This window comes from Neofelis nebulosa, chromosome 7 (assembly GCF_028018385.1).
Source record: "Neofelis nebulosa isolate mNeoNeb1 chromosome 7, mNeoNeb1.pri, whole genome shotgun sequence".
Lineage (NCBI taxonomy): Eukaryota > Metazoa > Chordata > Mammalia > Carnivora > Felidae > Neofelis > Neofelis nebulosa.
In genome coordinates, this window is record NC_080788.1 from 73573020 (window position 1) to 73589933 (window position 16914).

The 16914-nt window shown below is 39.9% G+C and overlaps 1 long non-coding RNA gene and 1 gene segment (V, D, J or C); one reads left to right on the top strand and one right to left on the bottom strand.

The window, feature by feature from the left end:
* Nucleotides 1-7608: 7608 nt before the first annotated feature.
* Nucleotides 7609-12210, bottom strand: LOC131516930 (uncharacterized). The gene is made up of 3 exons (XR_009264293.1): nt 11568-12210; nt 11261-11468; nt 7609-7901 (listed from the first exon to the last, which is right to left on the bottom strand). It is a non-coding gene; the product is annotated as an uncharacterized LOC131516930 (long non-coding RNA).
* A 2413-nt stretch (nt 12211-14623) lies between these two features.
* LOC131516918 (T cell receptor alpha variable 8-3-like) lies at nt 14624-16501 on the top strand. The segment is given in 2 exon segments: nt 14624-15492; nt 15608-16501. Coding segments are annotated over 2 exon segments (402 nt in total).
* Nucleotides 16502-16914: the final 413 nt, after the last annotated feature.

The following is a 16914-nucleotide window of genomic DNA, read 5'->3' on the forward strand; positions in this document are numbered from 1 at the left end:
TAATTAGGGGCGCCTGGGTGGCGCAGTCGGTTAAGCGTCCGACTTCAGCCAGGTCACGATCTCGCGGTCCGTGAGTTCGAGCCCCGCGTCAGGCTCTGGGCTGGGCTGATGGCCCAGAGCCTGGAGCTCGTTTCCGATTCTGTGTCTCCCTCTCTCTCTGACCCTTCCCCGTTCATGCTATGTCTCTCTCTGTCCCAAAAATAAATTAAAAAAAAAAAAAAAAAGTTGAAAAAAAAAAAAAATAAAAAATAAAATGAATAATTAAGTGGCATCTAGTACATCCACTATGTTGTACAACCACCACCTCTATCTAGTTTCAAAACCTTGTCATCACCCGGAAAGGAAACCACATACCCATTAAAGCAGTTGCTTACCATTCTCCCCTCCCCCAACCCCTGGTCACCTGCAGTCTGTCTCTAAGGGTTTATTTATTCTGTTCATTTCACATAAATGGAATTGTACAGCCCTTCATACATGGCTTCTTTCACTTAGCACCGTGTTCTGGAAGTCCATCCAACACGGGACCAATTGGAAAAAGGCAGATATTCGCCCCTAACCAATCACATATGATGCCCTATCTTTAGTTAACCTGTTCATGTCTTCTCCATTTTTTCCCTTATTTTGCTAGAAGGTTGTCAGTTTTGCTGATCTTTTTAAAGAACCAGCTCTTTGTTTTATTGATTTTTTTTTTTACTGTTTTTCCATTTTCAATTTCACTATTTTTTGCCTTTATTATTTCCTTCCTTATGCTTGTTTTGGATTAGTTTTTCTCTTTTTCTGGGTTTTTGAGGTGAGTGCTTAGGTGGTTGATTTGAGACTTTTATTCTTTTCTAATATTTGCATTTAGTGCTATCAATTTCCCTCTTGGCACTACTTGGGCCACATCCCACAGATTTTGATGTGCTGTAGTCTCATTTTCATTCAATTCAGTATACACTTGATTTTCTTTGAGACATTCTCTGTGACCCTTAGATTATTAAGAAGTGTGTTGTAGAGCCTCTGGGTGGCTCAGTCAGTTACGCGTCCAACTCTTGATTTCAGCTCAGGTCATGATTTTGCAATTTGTGAGATCAAGCCCTGACTCCAGCTCTACGTTGATGTTTGGAGCCTGCTTGGGATTCTCTCTCTCCCTCTTTCTCTGCTCCTCCCACGCACAGGCTCATGCTCTTTCACTCTCTCTCTCTCTCAAAATAAATAAATAAACATTAAAAAGTAAAAGAAGTATGCTGTTTAGTTACCAAGTATTCGGAAATTTTCCTCTTATCTTTCTGTTATTTACAGTTTTATTTCACTGTGGTCAGAGAACATGCTCTTTATGATTTTAATTCTTCTACATCATGTTTGTTGAGGTTTGCTTTATGGCTCAAGATACAGTCTTACTTGGTATGTACTTCATGGGCACTTGAAACCCATGAATGTGGCATTCTGGCCCATACCCATGAATGTGTATTCTGCCATCATTGGCTAGGGTGTTGATGGGTAGAGCTGGCTACTAGATATGGCTGGTTGTGGTGTTATTGACTTCTTCTACATGCTTGCTGATTTTCTGGCTAGTTGTTCTCTCACTTGTGGAGAGAGGGTATTAAAGTCTCTAACTACAATTGTAGATTTGTCTATTTCTCCCTTTGGTCCTGTCAGTTTTTGTTCCACTCATTCTTCAGCTCTGTTGGTTGGTGCATACACATTTAGGACTGCTATGTCCTCTTGGAAATTTATCCTTTTTATCAGTATGTAAGGCTCCTCTCTGTTTCTGGTCATTTTCTTTGTTCAGAAGTCCATCAACTTTATCTGGTACCAATGTAGCCATTTTTCCTTTGATTAATGTTCACATGATATATCTTTCTATCCTTTTACTTTCTTTTTTTTTGGGTGTGGGTATGTGATTTGCAGTTTTATTTTATTTTTTTTTCAATATATGAAATTTATTGTCAAATTGGTTTCCATACAACACCCGGTGCTCATCCCAAAAGGTGCCCTCCTCAATACCCATCACCCACCCTCCCCTCCCTCCCAACCCCCATCAACCCTCAGTTTATTCTCAGTTTTTAAGAGTCTCTTATGCTTTGGCTCTCTCCCACTCTAACCTCTTTTTTTTTTTTTTTCCTTCCCCTTCCCCATGGATTTCTGTTAAGTTTCTCAGGATCCACATAAGAGTGAAACCATATGGTATCTGTCTTTCTCTGTATGGCTTATTTCACTTAGCATCACACTCTCCAGTTCCATCCACGTTGCTACAAAGGGCCATATTTCGTTCTTTCTCATTGCCATGTAGTACTCCATTGTGTATATAAACCACAATTTCTTTATCCATTCATCAGTTGATGGACATTTAGGCTCTTTCCATAATTTGGCTATTGTTGAGAGTGCTGCTATAAACATTGGGGTACAAGTGCCCCTATGCATCAGTACTCCTGTATCCCTTGGGTAAATTCCTAGCAGCGCTATTGCTGGGTCATAGGGTAGGTCTATTTTTAATTTTCTGAGGAACCTCCACACTGTTTTCCAGAGTGGCTGCACCAATTTGCATTCCCACCAACAGTGCAAGAGGGTTCCCGTTTCTCTACATCCTCTCCAGTATCTATAGTCTCCTGATTTGTTCATTTTGGCCACTCTGACGGGCGTGAAGTGATATCTGAGTGTGGTTTTGATTTGTATTTCCCTGATAAGGAGCGACGTTGAGGATCTTTTCATGTGCCTGTTGGCCATCCGGATGTCTTCTTTAGAGAAGTGTCTATTCATGTTTTCTGCCCATTTCTTCACTGGGTTATTTGTTTTTCGGGTGTGGAGTTTGGTGAGCTCTTTATAGATTTTGGATACTAGCCCTTTGTCCGATATGTCATTTGCAAATATCTTTTCCCATTCCGTTGGTTGCCTTTTAGTTTTGTTGGTTGTTTCCTTTGCTGTGCAGAAGTTTTTTTATCTTCATAAGGTCCCAGTAATTCATTTTTGCTTTTAATTCCCTTGCCTTTGGGGATGTGTCGAGTAAGAGATTGCTACGGCTGAGGTCAGAGAGGTCTTTTCCTGCTTTCTCCTCTAGGGTTTTGATGGTTTCCTGTCTCACATTCAGGTCCTTTATCCATTTTGAGTTTATTTTTGTGAATGGTGTGAGAAAGTGGTCTAGTTTCAACCTTCTGCATGTTGCTGTCCAGTTCTCCCAGCACCATTTGTTAAAGAGACTGTCTTTTTTCCATTGGATGTTCTTTCCTGCTTTGTCAAAGATGAGTTGGCCATACATTTGTGGGTCTAGTTCTGGGGTTTCTATTCTATTCCATTGGTCTATGTGTCTGTTTTTGTGCCAATACCATGCTGTCTTGATGATGACAGCTTTGTAGTAGAGGCTAAAGTCTGGGATTGTGATGCCTCCTGCTTTTTTCTTCTTCCTCAAAATTACTTTGGCTATTTGGGGCCTTTTGTGGTTCCGTATGAATTTTAGGATTGCTTATTCTAGTTTCGAGAAGAATGCTGGTGCAATTTTGATTGGGATTGCATTGAATGTGTAGATAGCTTTGGGTAGTGACATTTTGACAATATTTATTCTTCCAATCCATGAGCAGGGAATGTCTTTCCATTTCTTTTTTTTTTTTTTTTTTTTTTTTTTTTTTTTTTTTTCTTTCCATTTCTTTATATCTTCTTCAATTACCTTCATAAGCTTTCTATAGTTTTCAGCATACAGATCTTTTACATCTTTGGTTAGATTTATTCCTAGGTATTTTATGCTTCTTGGTGCAATTGTGAATGGGATCAGTTTCTTTATTTGTCTTTCTGTTGCTTCATTGTTAGTGTATAAGAATGCAACTGATTTCTGTACATTGATTTTGTATCCTGCAACTTTGCTAAATTCATGTATCAGTTCTAGCAGACTTTTGGTGGAGTCTATCGGATTTTCCTTGTATAGTATCATGTCATCTGCAAAAAGTGAAAGCTTGACTTCATCTTTGCCAATTTTGATGCCTTTGATTTCCTTTTGTAGTCTGATTGCTGATGCTAGAACTTCCAACACTATGTTAAACAACAGCGGTGAGAGTGGACATCCCTGTCGTGTTCCTGATCTCAGGGAAAAAGCTCTCAGTTGTTCCCCATTGAGGATGATGTTAGCTGTGGGCTTTTCATAAATGGCTTTTATGATCTTTAAGTATGTTCCTTCTATCCCGACTTTCTCAAGGGTTTTTATTAAGAAGTGTTGCTGAATTTTGTCAAAGGCCTTTTCTGCATCAATTGACAGGATCATATGGTTCTTATCTTTGCTTTTATTAATATGATGTATCACGTTGATTGATTTGCAAATGTTGAACCAGCCCTGCATCCCAGGAATGAATCCCACTTGATCATGGTGAATAATTCTTTTTATATGCTGTTGAATTCGATTTGCTAGTATCTTATTGAGAATTTTTGCATCCATATTCATCAGGGATATTGGCCTGTAGTTCTCTTTTTTTACTGGGTCTCTGTCTGGTTTGGGAATCAAAGTAATACTGGCTTCATAGAATGAGTCTGGAAGTTTTCCTTCCCTTTCTATTTCTTGGAATAGCTTGAGAAGGATAGGTATTATCTCTGCTTTAAACGTCTGGTAGAACTCCCCTGGGAAGCCATCTGGTCCTGGACTCTTATTTGTTGGGAGATTTTTGATAACCGATTCAATTTCTTCGCTGGTTATGGGTCTGTTCAAGCTTTCTCTTTCCTCCTGATTGAGTTTTGGAAGAGTGTGGGTGTTTAGGAATTTGTCCATTTCTTCCAGGTTGTCCAATTTGTTGGCATATAATTTTTCATAGTATTCCCTGATAATTGTTTGTATCTCTGAGGGATTGGTTGTAATAATTCCATTTTCATTCATGATTTTATCTATTTGGGTCATCTCCCTTTTCTTTGTGAGAAGCCTGGCTAGAGGTTTGTCAACTTTGTTTATTTTTCAAAAAACCAACTCTTGGTTTCGTTGATCTGCTGTACAGTTTTTTTAGATTCTATATTGTTTATTTCTGCTCTGATCTTTATTATTTCTCTTCTTCTGCTGGGTTTAGGCTGCCTTTGCTGTTCTGCTTCTATTTCATTTAGGTGTGCTGTTAGATTTTGTATTTGGGATTTTTCTTGTTTCTTGAGATAGGCCTGGACTGCAATGTATTTTCCTCTCAGGACTGCCTTCGCTGCATCCCAAAACATTTGGATTGTTGTATTTTCATTTTCGTTTGTTTCCATATATTTTTTAATTTCTTCTCTAATTGCCTGGTTGACCCACTCATTCTTTAGTAAGGTGTTCTTTAACCTCCATGCTTTTGGAGGTTTTCCAGACTTTTTCCTGTGGTTGATTTCAAGCTTCATAGCATTGTGGTCTGAAAGTATGCATGGTATAATTTCAATTCTTGTATACTTATGAAGGGCTGTTTTGTGACCCAGTATATGATCTATCTTGGAGAATGTTCCATGTGCACTCGAAAAGAAAGTATATTCTGTTGCTTTGGGATGCAGAGTTCTAAATATATCTGTCAAGTCCATCTGATCCAATGTATCATTCAGGACCCTTGTTTCTTTATTGACCCTGTGTCTAGATGATCTATCCATTTCTGTAAGTGGAGTGTTAAAGTCCCCTGCAATTACCACATTCTTATCAATAAGGTTGCTTATGTTTATGAGTAATTGTTTTATATATTTGGGGGCTCCTGTATTCGGCACATAGACATTTATAACTGTTAGCTCTTCCTGATGGATAGACCCTGTAATTATTATATAATGTCCTTCTTCATCTTTTGTTACAGCCTTTAATTTGAAGTCTAGTTTGTCTGATATAAGTATCGCTACTCCAGCTTTCTTTTGGCTTCTAATAGCATGATAAATAGTTCTCCATCCCCTCACTCTCAATCTAAAGGTGTCCTCAGGTCTAAAATGAGTCTCTTGTAGACAGCAAATAGATGGGTCTTGTTTTTTTATCCATTCTAATAGCCTATGTCTTTTGGTTGGCGCATTTAGTCCATTTACATTCAGTGTTATTATAGAAAGATACGGGTTTAGAATCATTGGGATGTCTGTATGTTTTATGCTTGTAGCGATGTCTCTGGTACTTTGTCTCACAGGATTCCCCTTAGGATCTCTTGTAGGGCTGGTTTAGTGGTGACGAATTCCTTCAGTTTTTGTTTGTTTGGGAAGACCTTTATCTCTCCTTCTATTCTAAATGACAGACTTGCTGGATAAAGGATTCCCAGCTGCATATTTTTTTCTGTTCATCACATTGAAGATCTCCTGCCATCCCTTTCTGGCCTGCCAAGTTTCAAAAGAGAGATCAATCACGAGTCTTATAGGTCTCCCTTTATATGTTAGGGCACGTTTATCCCTTGCTGCTTTCAGAATTTTCTCTTTATCCTTGTGTTTTGCCAGTTTCACTATGATATGTCGTGCAGAAGATCGATTCAAGTTACGTCTGAAGGGAGTTCTCTGTGCCTCTTGGATTTCAATGCCTTCTTCCTTCCCCAGTTCAAGAACGTTCTCAGCTATTATTTCTTCAAGTACACCTTCAGCACCTTTCCCTCTCTCTTCCTCCTCTGGGATACCAATTATGCGTATATTATTTCTTTTTAGTGTATCACTTAGTTCTCTAATTTTCCCCTCATACTCCTGGATTTTTTTATCTCTCTTTTTCTCAGCTTCCTCTTTTTCCATAATTTTATCTTCTAGTTCACCTATTCTCTCCTCTGCCTCTTCAATCCGAGCCGTGGACATTTCCATTTTATTTTGCATCTCGTTTAAAGCGTTTTTCAGCTCCTCCTGACTGTTCCTTAGTCCCTTGATCTCTGTAGCAAGAGATTCTCTGCTGTCCTCTATACTGTTTTCAAGCCCAGCGATTAATTTTATGACTATTTTTCTAAATTCACTTTCTGTTATATTGTTTAAATCATTTTTGATCAGTTCATTAGCTGTTGTTATTTCCTGGATGTTTTTCTGAGGGGAATTCTTCCGTTTGGTCATTTTGGCTAGTCCCTGGAGTGGTGAGGACCTGCAGGGCACTTCCCCTGTGCTGTGGTGTATAACTGGAGTTGGTGGGCGGGGCCACAGTCCGACCTGATGTCTGCCCCCAGCCCACCGCTGGGGCCACAGTCAGACTGGTGTGTGCCTTGTCTTCCCCTCTCCTAGGGGCGGGATTCACTGTGGGGTGGCGTGGCCCGTCTGGGCTACTTGCACACTGCCAGGCTTGTGGTGCTGGGGATCTGGCATATTAGCTGGGGTGGGTAGGCAAGGTGCACGGGGGCAGGAGGGGCAGACTTAGCTCGCTTCTCCTTAGGTGATCCACTTCAGGAGGGGCCCTGTGGCAGCGGGAGGGAGTCAGACCCGCTGCCGCAGGGGTGGCTCCGCAGAAGCACAGCGCTGGGTGTTTGCGCGGAGCAAGCAAGTTCCCTGGAAGGAACTGGTTCCCTTTGGGATTTTGGCTGGGGGATGGACGAGGGAGATGGCGCTGGCGAGCGCCTTTGTTCCCCACCAAACTGAGCTCTTTCGTCCTGGGGCTCAGCAACTCTCCCTCCCTTTGTCCTCCAGCCTTCCCGCTTTGCAAGCAGAGCTGTTAACTTATGACCTCCCAGATGCTAAGTCACGCTTGCTTGCGGAACACACTCCCTCCGGCCCCTCCGCTTTTGCCAGCCAGACTCGGGGGCTCTGCTTGGCCGGCGGGCCGCCCCTCCGACCCGGCTCCCTCCCGCCAGTCCGTGGAGCTCGCACCGCCTCGCTGCCCTTCCTACCCTCTTCCGTGGGCCTCTCATCTGCGCTTGGCTCCGGAGACTCCGTTCTGCTAATCCTCTGGCGGTTTTCTGGGTTATTTACGCAGGTGTAGGTGGAATCTAAGTGATCAGCAGGACGCGCGGTGAGCCTAGCGTCCTCCTATGCCACCATCTTCCTAGTCCTCTATCCTTTTACTTTCAATATGCCTATGTAATTTAAAATGAGTTAAAAAAATAAATAAATAAAATAAAATAAAATAAAATAAAATGAGTTGCCTGTAGACAGTTATAGTTGGGTCATGTTTTTTAATCCACTTCTTATTTTAACTGTCTTTTCATGGATAGAACAATCTCTGTATCATAATTGATATATTTATATAATTTGCATTTAATATCATTGATGTTTTGTGGCTTAATCTTCCAGTCTATTTATTTATTCGTTTGTTCTCACTGTTTTTTTGTTTTCCTGTGTTTTTTCCTTTTAATCTCTGTGAGTCATTTGGCATTTTTCTAGAATTCAATTTTAATTTATCTATGGTGTTTTTGATGTATCTCCCTGTATAGCTTTTTAAAAGGATTGTCCTGGGTATTACACTGTCATATACATAACACAGTCTACTAGTGATGTCATGTCACCAATTTGAATGAAGTATAAAAACAGTGCCTCCTTTTTACATCCACTTATCTTCCCATATTCATAATATAATTTTCTTTAATATTTCCCCTATATATGCTTAGAATATCATTAAACAATGTTATAATTTTTCCCTGACCCATTAAACTTAATTTAGGAAACTCAAGAGAAAAAGGAAAGCTTTATGTATTTATCCTTCTTTTTGATTACTGTGTTCTTTCTTCCCTCCTGATGTTTTAAGTTTCCCTCTTTCACCATTTTTGTAAATCTGTTCTGGATTTGACAGCTCTTCTCTTCTCTTTCAGCCATTCAGCCTTCTTGATACTTCTTGATACAGTGCACCTCATTATTGCTAGGTGGGAGTTGCAGCTCCCATGGTCTCCACGGACGCTAGGCGGGGGTGGCCTTGTAACTACTGGGCAATAGTGAACTAGGCCTGAACTAGGTCGCCACTAGACCACTCTGGTGGGGAAGAGGAAAGGCTCTCCATTGTTCCCAGTGGTGGTGGAAGTCCAGGCTCCCCACAGAGTCGCCCTCACACTTAGGGAACATAGTAAAGCTCATTACCAGAAGGCAGGAGTTACAGTTCCCATTCTCTACTTGGCCTTCTCTGACACTACATCAGGAGAGATGCTAAAGGTGCCTCTGTGTTTGCAGGGCAGTAGTCTAGGCTCCCCACCTGGCATTTGATTGTGTTAGTGTGCATGGGGCTGCAGTTTTTTTCTGGGATGTGTGTCGGGAATACAACGATTATTGACTAACCATGCTCTGTCTTGCTAAACAAGACCGTTTTCTGAGCCTTTGAGTAGAGAGAGCAGCAGGGTTTTTTGGAGGGTCTTTTCAAAGTAGTGTTCTCTATAATATTTAGACCTTTTCACCTGGAAGAGCCACGAAGTTCCCTTTAGGGTGTTGAGAATTTGGCAAGGTTTGCAACAGAATGATCGGCAGTATGAAGATAAGGTTTGTGGCCCATATAGAAGATTTCTGTTTTGCCAGCTAGGATCCATCCCTGCTTTTCTTTTTAGTAACTATACCTCATATTTGTTTTGAGGCACAGCTCCTCTTCCCTTCTTAGTACACATGATTTAGGTGAGGTTCTAATTTTGGGTCTAGTGATGGAGTCTAGGCTGATCAGTGGACTGAGTCCCTCTTGACCCAGATTCTCAACTTGAGAGCCCATTGGAACAGCTTTGGGGCTTAAAAGAGCACTGATACCTGGGTCCATCTCAGGCAATTAAATCAGACCTCCTCGGGCCTGAAACACTGAAACATTGGGTTTCTTTCTTTCTTTCTTTCTTTCTTTCTTTCTTTCTTTCTTTCTTTCTTTCTTTCTTCCTTTTTTCTTCCTTCCTTCTTTCCTTCCTCTTTCTTTCTTTCTTTCTTTCTTTCTTTCTTTCTTTCTTTCTTTCTTTCTTTCTTTCTTTCTTTCTTTCTTTCTTTCTTTCTTTCTTTCTTTCTTTCTTTCTTTCTTTCTTTCTTTCTTTCTTTCTTTCTCTTTCTTTTCCGTTGTCCCAGATTCTAATGGGCAACAATGTTGACAGCTAGATTCAGATACAGTTATTGGTGCAGGTGAAGGCTGTGGCTCAAGACTTGATAATTAGCATAATTCCATATATCTAACGGCCTGTGTATGTGTGTGTGTGTGTGTGTGTGTGTGTGTGTAACACAAGCTGGAAAGCTTTTTTTTAAAGCTTTTTTTTTCATGTTTATTTAGAAAGAGAGAGAGAGAGCAGAGAAGGGGCAGCAAGGAGGACAGAGGATCTAAAGCGGGCTCCATGCTGACAGCCGTGAGCTGATAAGGGGCTCGAACTCATGAACCGTGAGATCATAACCTGAGCCAGAAGTTGGACACTCAACAGACTGAGCCACCCAGGTGCCCCAAGCTGGGAAGCTTTTTAAAGTGAGAAGCACAATCTCAAGATAGGAGAGCAAGTGAGCCCGAGCCTGAGAGACCGTGTTTCCTTGTTGTCAGCTTCCTCAACTCCAAATCCGGAAGGAGACAAAAAGAAAACCCGGCAAACTCACCGTGTTGTTCTTTCTCAGTTCTCAAAGTCCCTAGCTGTTCTGACTTCTCTCCACCTTTTGGTTTTGTTTTGTTTTATACATAATGTCCATGGATTTTAATTGTATAGTACTTAGAGAAAAGTATAACTCTTCCATGTTCCCAATAGTGAAAGCACATGCCTTTAATTTTTGGAACAAGTTTGTAACACTGTGTAATTGTCTGAGCTTGCTTTTCATGCAGGTCATATTTCTAAACGTATCGCATTATATATTTCTACATTCAAACATAGATTTGAAACAAACAATAATAGTACAATGGTTGTGGAGAGAAACATAATATTGAGTTATTCTATTTTGTTATTTTATGAGACCATTGATAGTTTCTATTTGTGTTTAAAATATAAAACAGAGAATGAACACTATAAGAGATAATATTTTTTTTAATGTTTATTTTTGAGAGACAGCGAGAGAGCACAAGCAGGGATGGGACAGAGAGAGAGGGAAAAGAGAATCCCAAGCAGGTTCTGCGCTGCCAGTACAGAGTCCAAGGCAGAGTTTGATCCCAGGAACCATGAGATCATGACCTGAACCAAAATCAAGAGTCGGATGCTTAACCGACTGAGCCACTGAGGTGCCCCAGAAGGGGTAATATTTTTAAGTGCCAATTTAAGTCATAAATAAATGATTTATTGAATTTGAATAATATTCTAAACACTGAAATATCTTCTTTATTAAATTGTTAATTATTTACATTAAAAACTAAAGAATGCACCAAGAAGATATGTCTTTTCCTAAATATACCATGATAATTATGAAACATTTTTGTGTATAGTGAAAAAGAGTCTTAAACTTTATTTGATCCAGATGTCAAATAAGCTAGCCATGCCACTAGTCATTAACCAGAACTTTTCCATCCCTGAAGCCCTACCTTCTCAGATGACAATCATCTGTTTTGATTGTCCTCATGAAGTTACTCTTACCAAATCTGTTCTTTAATAACATCTGTTCCTCCAGTTCCTTCATAGTCTTCTGTCTCATCTGCTATTTTCTCTTCCTTCTCATCCAACAGTCTCCAGGACATATTTCTTCAACTGCTTCGTGCTGGTATTCTCATCTCACTCTGTCCACCTGTTATTCTACGACACTTGTATTAGTCATGGTTCTCCAGAGAAATGAAATTAATAGGAGATAGATAGATAGATAGATAGATAGACTTATTATAGGAATTGGCTCACTCATTAGAGAGGCCAAGAAGTCCCAAAGTCTGCCATCTGAAAGCTGGAAGACCAAGAAAGCCAGTGGTATAATTCCCTCCATGTCCAAAGGCCTGAGAACCAGGATCTCCATGGTCTGACAGCAGAAAAAGATGGATGTTCCAGCTCATGAAGAGAGAAAAGGGTAAGAGGGAGACAATTTGTTCTTTCTTCATCTTTCTGTTCCATTCAGACCCCCAGTGGACTAGACAATACCTGCCCACACTAGTGAGAAGAGATCTCTTTGGTCATTCCACTCAGTCAAATAATCTCACTTTATAATCTTATTTTTTTTCTGCCACTGATTCCTTTTCATCATTTCAAATATTTAAGCTTTCTCATCTTAAAAAATAATTTAACACTCTCCAAACCCATACGTGCCTTTCCTGCCTCCAATCCACTAATCTCTCCTGGAAATTCTCACAGACATGCAGAAAGAATGTTTTACCAGCTATCTGGGCATCCCTCAGGCCAGTTAAGTTGACACAAAATTAACCATCACAACACATCTGATAAATTCCACTTCTGGACCAATCTTCCCTCTTAGTCATATTGCTTGACTGATGAGCATAGCTGGTAAAAACCACATAGCTATACTGAAGATTGTGTCCATATAGTCACAGCTTTTAACATCAATTGTACATGAAACAGTGCACGAAAATATTTTGTTTCTATAATCTGTTATCATTCTATACTCTACAATATCTCCCTTGAAGCTCTATTCTGCCAAAACAGCATATCCACCACCTTTTGATTATCCATGGTAGGTGACCATAAAGATAATTGATATCATTAAATGATATCATTAATATCATCTTCAACTGTCTGCATCCCAACTAAAACTTTGCTTTTATACATATAATTTACCTTACTTCCTGTAATGATGTAAAAGTTACCCCTCTTACTTTTAAACAGACAGTATCCTGTGCCCAAACTCTTCTCCCATATCATTCTGTCCCACTTCTCTGGCACCTCAGCCCACTGATTACCCAAACTCCATAATCTTTTTTTTTTTTTTTTTTTTTTGCCACTGATTCCTTTTCATCAATTAAAATATTTAAGCTTTCTCATCTTAAAAAATAATTTAACACTCGCCCCAAGCCCATACACGTCTCTCCTGCCACCAATCCACTTCTTGGCTCCCTGTTCCTTTACTGTAGCCTCAATCATAACTGCTTTCACCTTGTCTCCTGTCTTTCACTCCACACCTCCATGCATCTTGGCTTTTGTCCCAACCCTTTTTAAAATCTGTTTTCTCAGAAGTCATCAATGACCTCTTCATCTTTAAATCCAAAAGATATGTTTAAGTTGCATTAAAACACTAGGCCAATATTTCTCAAATTTTAATGTGCACATGAATCACTAAAATGAAGATTCTGGCTTAGGAAGTTTGGGTAGTGTCTGAGATCACGCAATCCAGAATAGCCCCCAGTGATGCCAATGCTGCTTAACCTACAGACCACATTTAGAGCAGCCACTTTCTGCAGTCTTACCTACTTATTCACTCATTCCTTTTTTGAAATCTTTCTCTCTCTGACCCTCTGCACTCCCATTTAAAAATTCAAGATCTGGGGGCACCTGTGGCTCAGTTGGTTAAGTGTCTGACTTCATTCAGCTCATGTCATGATCTCACAGTTTGTGAGTTCGAGCCCCGCAATGGGCTCTGTGCTGGCAGCCTGGAGCCTGGAGCCTGCTTGGAATTCTGTGTCTCCCTCTCTCTCTCTGCCCCTCCCCCGCTTGCACTCTGTCTCTCTCTCTCTCAAAAGTAATAAACATTAAATAAACAAATAATAAATAAAAGTAAAAAATAAATTCAAGATCTGGGAGATCTTTTGCAGTGTCCTTTTATACTATTCTTTGATTATTCCACATCGTGAGCATTCCTCCTGCTGTAGGCCCTCTTTTCTTCTCAATATGTGCCCTCTCCTTTGGAAATTCCATCTGCCCCTATGGCCTCAATTCTCATTTCAGCAGCCTGACTACTCAGGCTAGACATAAGACTCTGCTAATGGTCCATTAACAAGTCTTTGCTTCCTTAAAGACCTGATGGTCTACTGTTGGCAACTTTCTGGAGGTTAAAACTATATTGCACCTTCCTGGCTGGTTCCAATCCATTTTTATGGTTTTACTGCCTACTATTACCATATCTGTGCCCTCCATTCTATATAAACTTGATTCCTTACCTTTGTGGCAGATGCCTTTGCTTATGCTTTCCTTTGGTGCGAAATGGCTTTACCCAGTTGTATCTATTAAGGTTTTTCTTAACTTCTTGCTGATTGGTCCCAAATTTTTTACATTTATGGGGTTAATGTATAACTCATAATACACCAGTAAAATGAAGACATTAACAACTGTGGTAGGCAAATTCTAAGATGGTACCTAAGATTTCTGACCTCTGGTGTACATACCCTATGTAATCTCCTCCCCTTGAATGTGGGCAGGACCTACAATATGATGGATGTCACTTGTACGACCAAGCTATATTAATGGCAAAGGTAAAGAGACTTTGCAGATGTAATTAAAGCCCTTAATCAGTTTGATTTTGAGTTCATCAAAAGACAGAATATCCTTTGGTGGGCTTATTACAATCAGGTGTGCTTGACACAAGAGGGCTTAGGTTTTCCTGAGATCAGAGAGCTTCTCCTGCTAGGCTTGAAGAAGCAAGCTGCTATGAGTTCTACAACTACAAGAAAATGAATTCTGCCAACAACTGCTTGAGCTGAAAGAGGGCCCCCACACCTCAGACAAGACAGCAATCTTGGTTGACTTCTTGATTGTAGACTTGTGAGATCTTGCTTAACTGTACCCAGACTTCTGACCCACAGAATATGTGAGATAAAAAATGGGTGTTGTTCTAAGTCACAGAGCTCGTGGTAGTTTGGTACATAGCAATAGAAAAGTAACACAGACTTAATAAACTGGTTAATAAGTATCATCAGTTCATAGTATTTAGGCTTTGTTACAGCATAAGAAAACTTGAAATGTAATGAAATCTTACAGTACACAGTGACTAAATAGATGTTTTACAAAATTTGACTATAGTCCTAAAAATTTATGTAGCATTATCACAATGCACTGTGAATTAAAATTTGTGTGTGTGTGTGATCAGCCATGCTGGGAGTAAAGACTGAATTATCTTTATTTTTACTATATAGGAAATATTGCAAATTTATTGTCAAATGAAGAAACAACTAAAAAGTATGGAGCCAAAAGAAAAAGAAACAAAAAGTATTAAATAAATATATGAGGGAAATATGCAGTTTTCTAGATTTTATGATATTTGTGGCCTTTGTTTAATAAAATTTGTAATTTGTTGTGATTTTCTTTCTCATTCTAAAAAATTATTTTGTGCCCGATTTTTTATTCAAAATTTTCTATTCTTTTATAAAAATACCCCATTTTATAAGTTTCAGGGCCTGCAAAACATAAATCCTCTGGACACAACCATAATGCTTTGAAATTCACCTATAGACGGTCAGGAACAAGTCAGAAAGGTTCACAAAAAAATGTGAATGTCTCCTTAGCTCTGTTTCGCCCCTAGAGGGCACTGTTGCCTAAGTTCAATGGCTTTTCTGTAAAAGATCAGAATAAGCTCCCAAAAACCTCTGTCCTTATACTTTAAAGAGGTGTTCTGTCGGCATTTTTTAGACAGTGACATATAAAGAATCTCAGACAACAGGGGCAGACAGTTTTGCCCGGAGAGCATCTCTTCCTAACAGTCCCGAAGAAAAAGGAATCTAAATCTATCATTCTTCCTCAACCTCAGAGCAATCTGGATTCAAGTCCCCTCAGTCATCAGATTTTATTTGTGTGTGAACAACTTCCCAGAAAGAAAACTCTCTGGTTCTTCACTGCTTGGCCATGACCTTGGTGTTCATCTTGACGCTTGGGGTGCTTCTGTTCCTGAGTGAGTAACATTCCATTTAATTCCCTTGTCCACAAGTAAAACATTGTTCTGGCTTGATTCTGAATATAGACCTTTTGCTTTAGTGGAGTTCATTGACTCAGCACTAATGTTTCAGGAGGGACTGGAGCCCAGTCACTGACCCAACCTGACGGCCACATCACTGTCTCTGAAGGAGCCCGTCTGGAGCTGAGTTGCAACTATTCCTCCAGTGGAACTACTTATCTCTTCTGGTATGTGCAGCACCCCAACCAAGGACTCCAGCTTCTCCTCAAGTACTCTTCAGGGCCATCAGATGCCCTGGTTCAAGGCATCAAAGGTTTCGAGGCTGAATTTAAGAAGAGTGAAAAGGCCTTCCACCTGAGGAAACACTCAGCCCATTGGAGCGACTCGGCCAAGTACTTCTGTGCTGTGAGTGACACAGCGCCTGGGACTACAGGGGGAGCTGAACACAAACCTTCTGAGACACTGTAACTTAAAGGACTAAGGGTCTCAGCCTGAATTGTTTTCAGGAAGTTGACATGTTCTGTAAAGACAAACAATACAGATAACACAGAATCCTGGGAAGTGTTTGGTTTCTATGGACATCTTAGATATTTTCCCTTTTTCTTTTTTCTTTTTTTTAAACTTGTTTTATTTTTTATTTTTTTTAATTTACATCCAAATTAGTAAGCATATAGTGGAAAAATGATTTAAGGAGTAGCTTCCTTAGTGCCCCTTACCCATTTAGCCCATCCCCCCCTCCCACAACCCCTCCCATAACCCTCAGTTTGTTCTCCATATTTATGAGTCTTTTCTGTTTTGTTCCCCTCTCTGTTTTCACATTATTTTTGTTTCCCTTCCTTATGTTCATCTGTTTTGTCTCTTAAAGTCCTCATATGAGTGAAGTCATATGATATTTGTCTTTCTCTGACTAACTTCACTTAGCGTAATACTCTCCAGTTCCATCCACGTAGTTGCAAATGGGAAGATTTCATTCTTTTGGATTGCCAAGTAATACTCTATTGTATATATATATATATATATATATATATATATATATATATATATATACCACATTTTCTTTAGCCATTCCTCCATCAATGGACATTTGGGTTCTTTCCATACTTTGGCTACTGTTGATAGTGCTGCTATAAACATGGGGGTGCATGTGTCCCTTCGAAACAGCACACTTGTATCCCTTGGATAAATGCCTAGTAGTGCAATTGCTGGGTCGTAGGGTAGTTCTATTTTTAGTTTTTTGAGGAACCTCCATACTGTTTTCCAGAGTGGCTGCACCAGCTTGCATTCCCAGATATTTTCCCTTTTTCAAAAAATGTTTATTTATTTTTGAGAGAGAGAGAACAAGCAGAGGAGGGGCAGAGAGAGAGGAAGACCGAGGATCCGAAGCAGGCTCCATGCTATCAGTGCAGAACTGATTCAGGG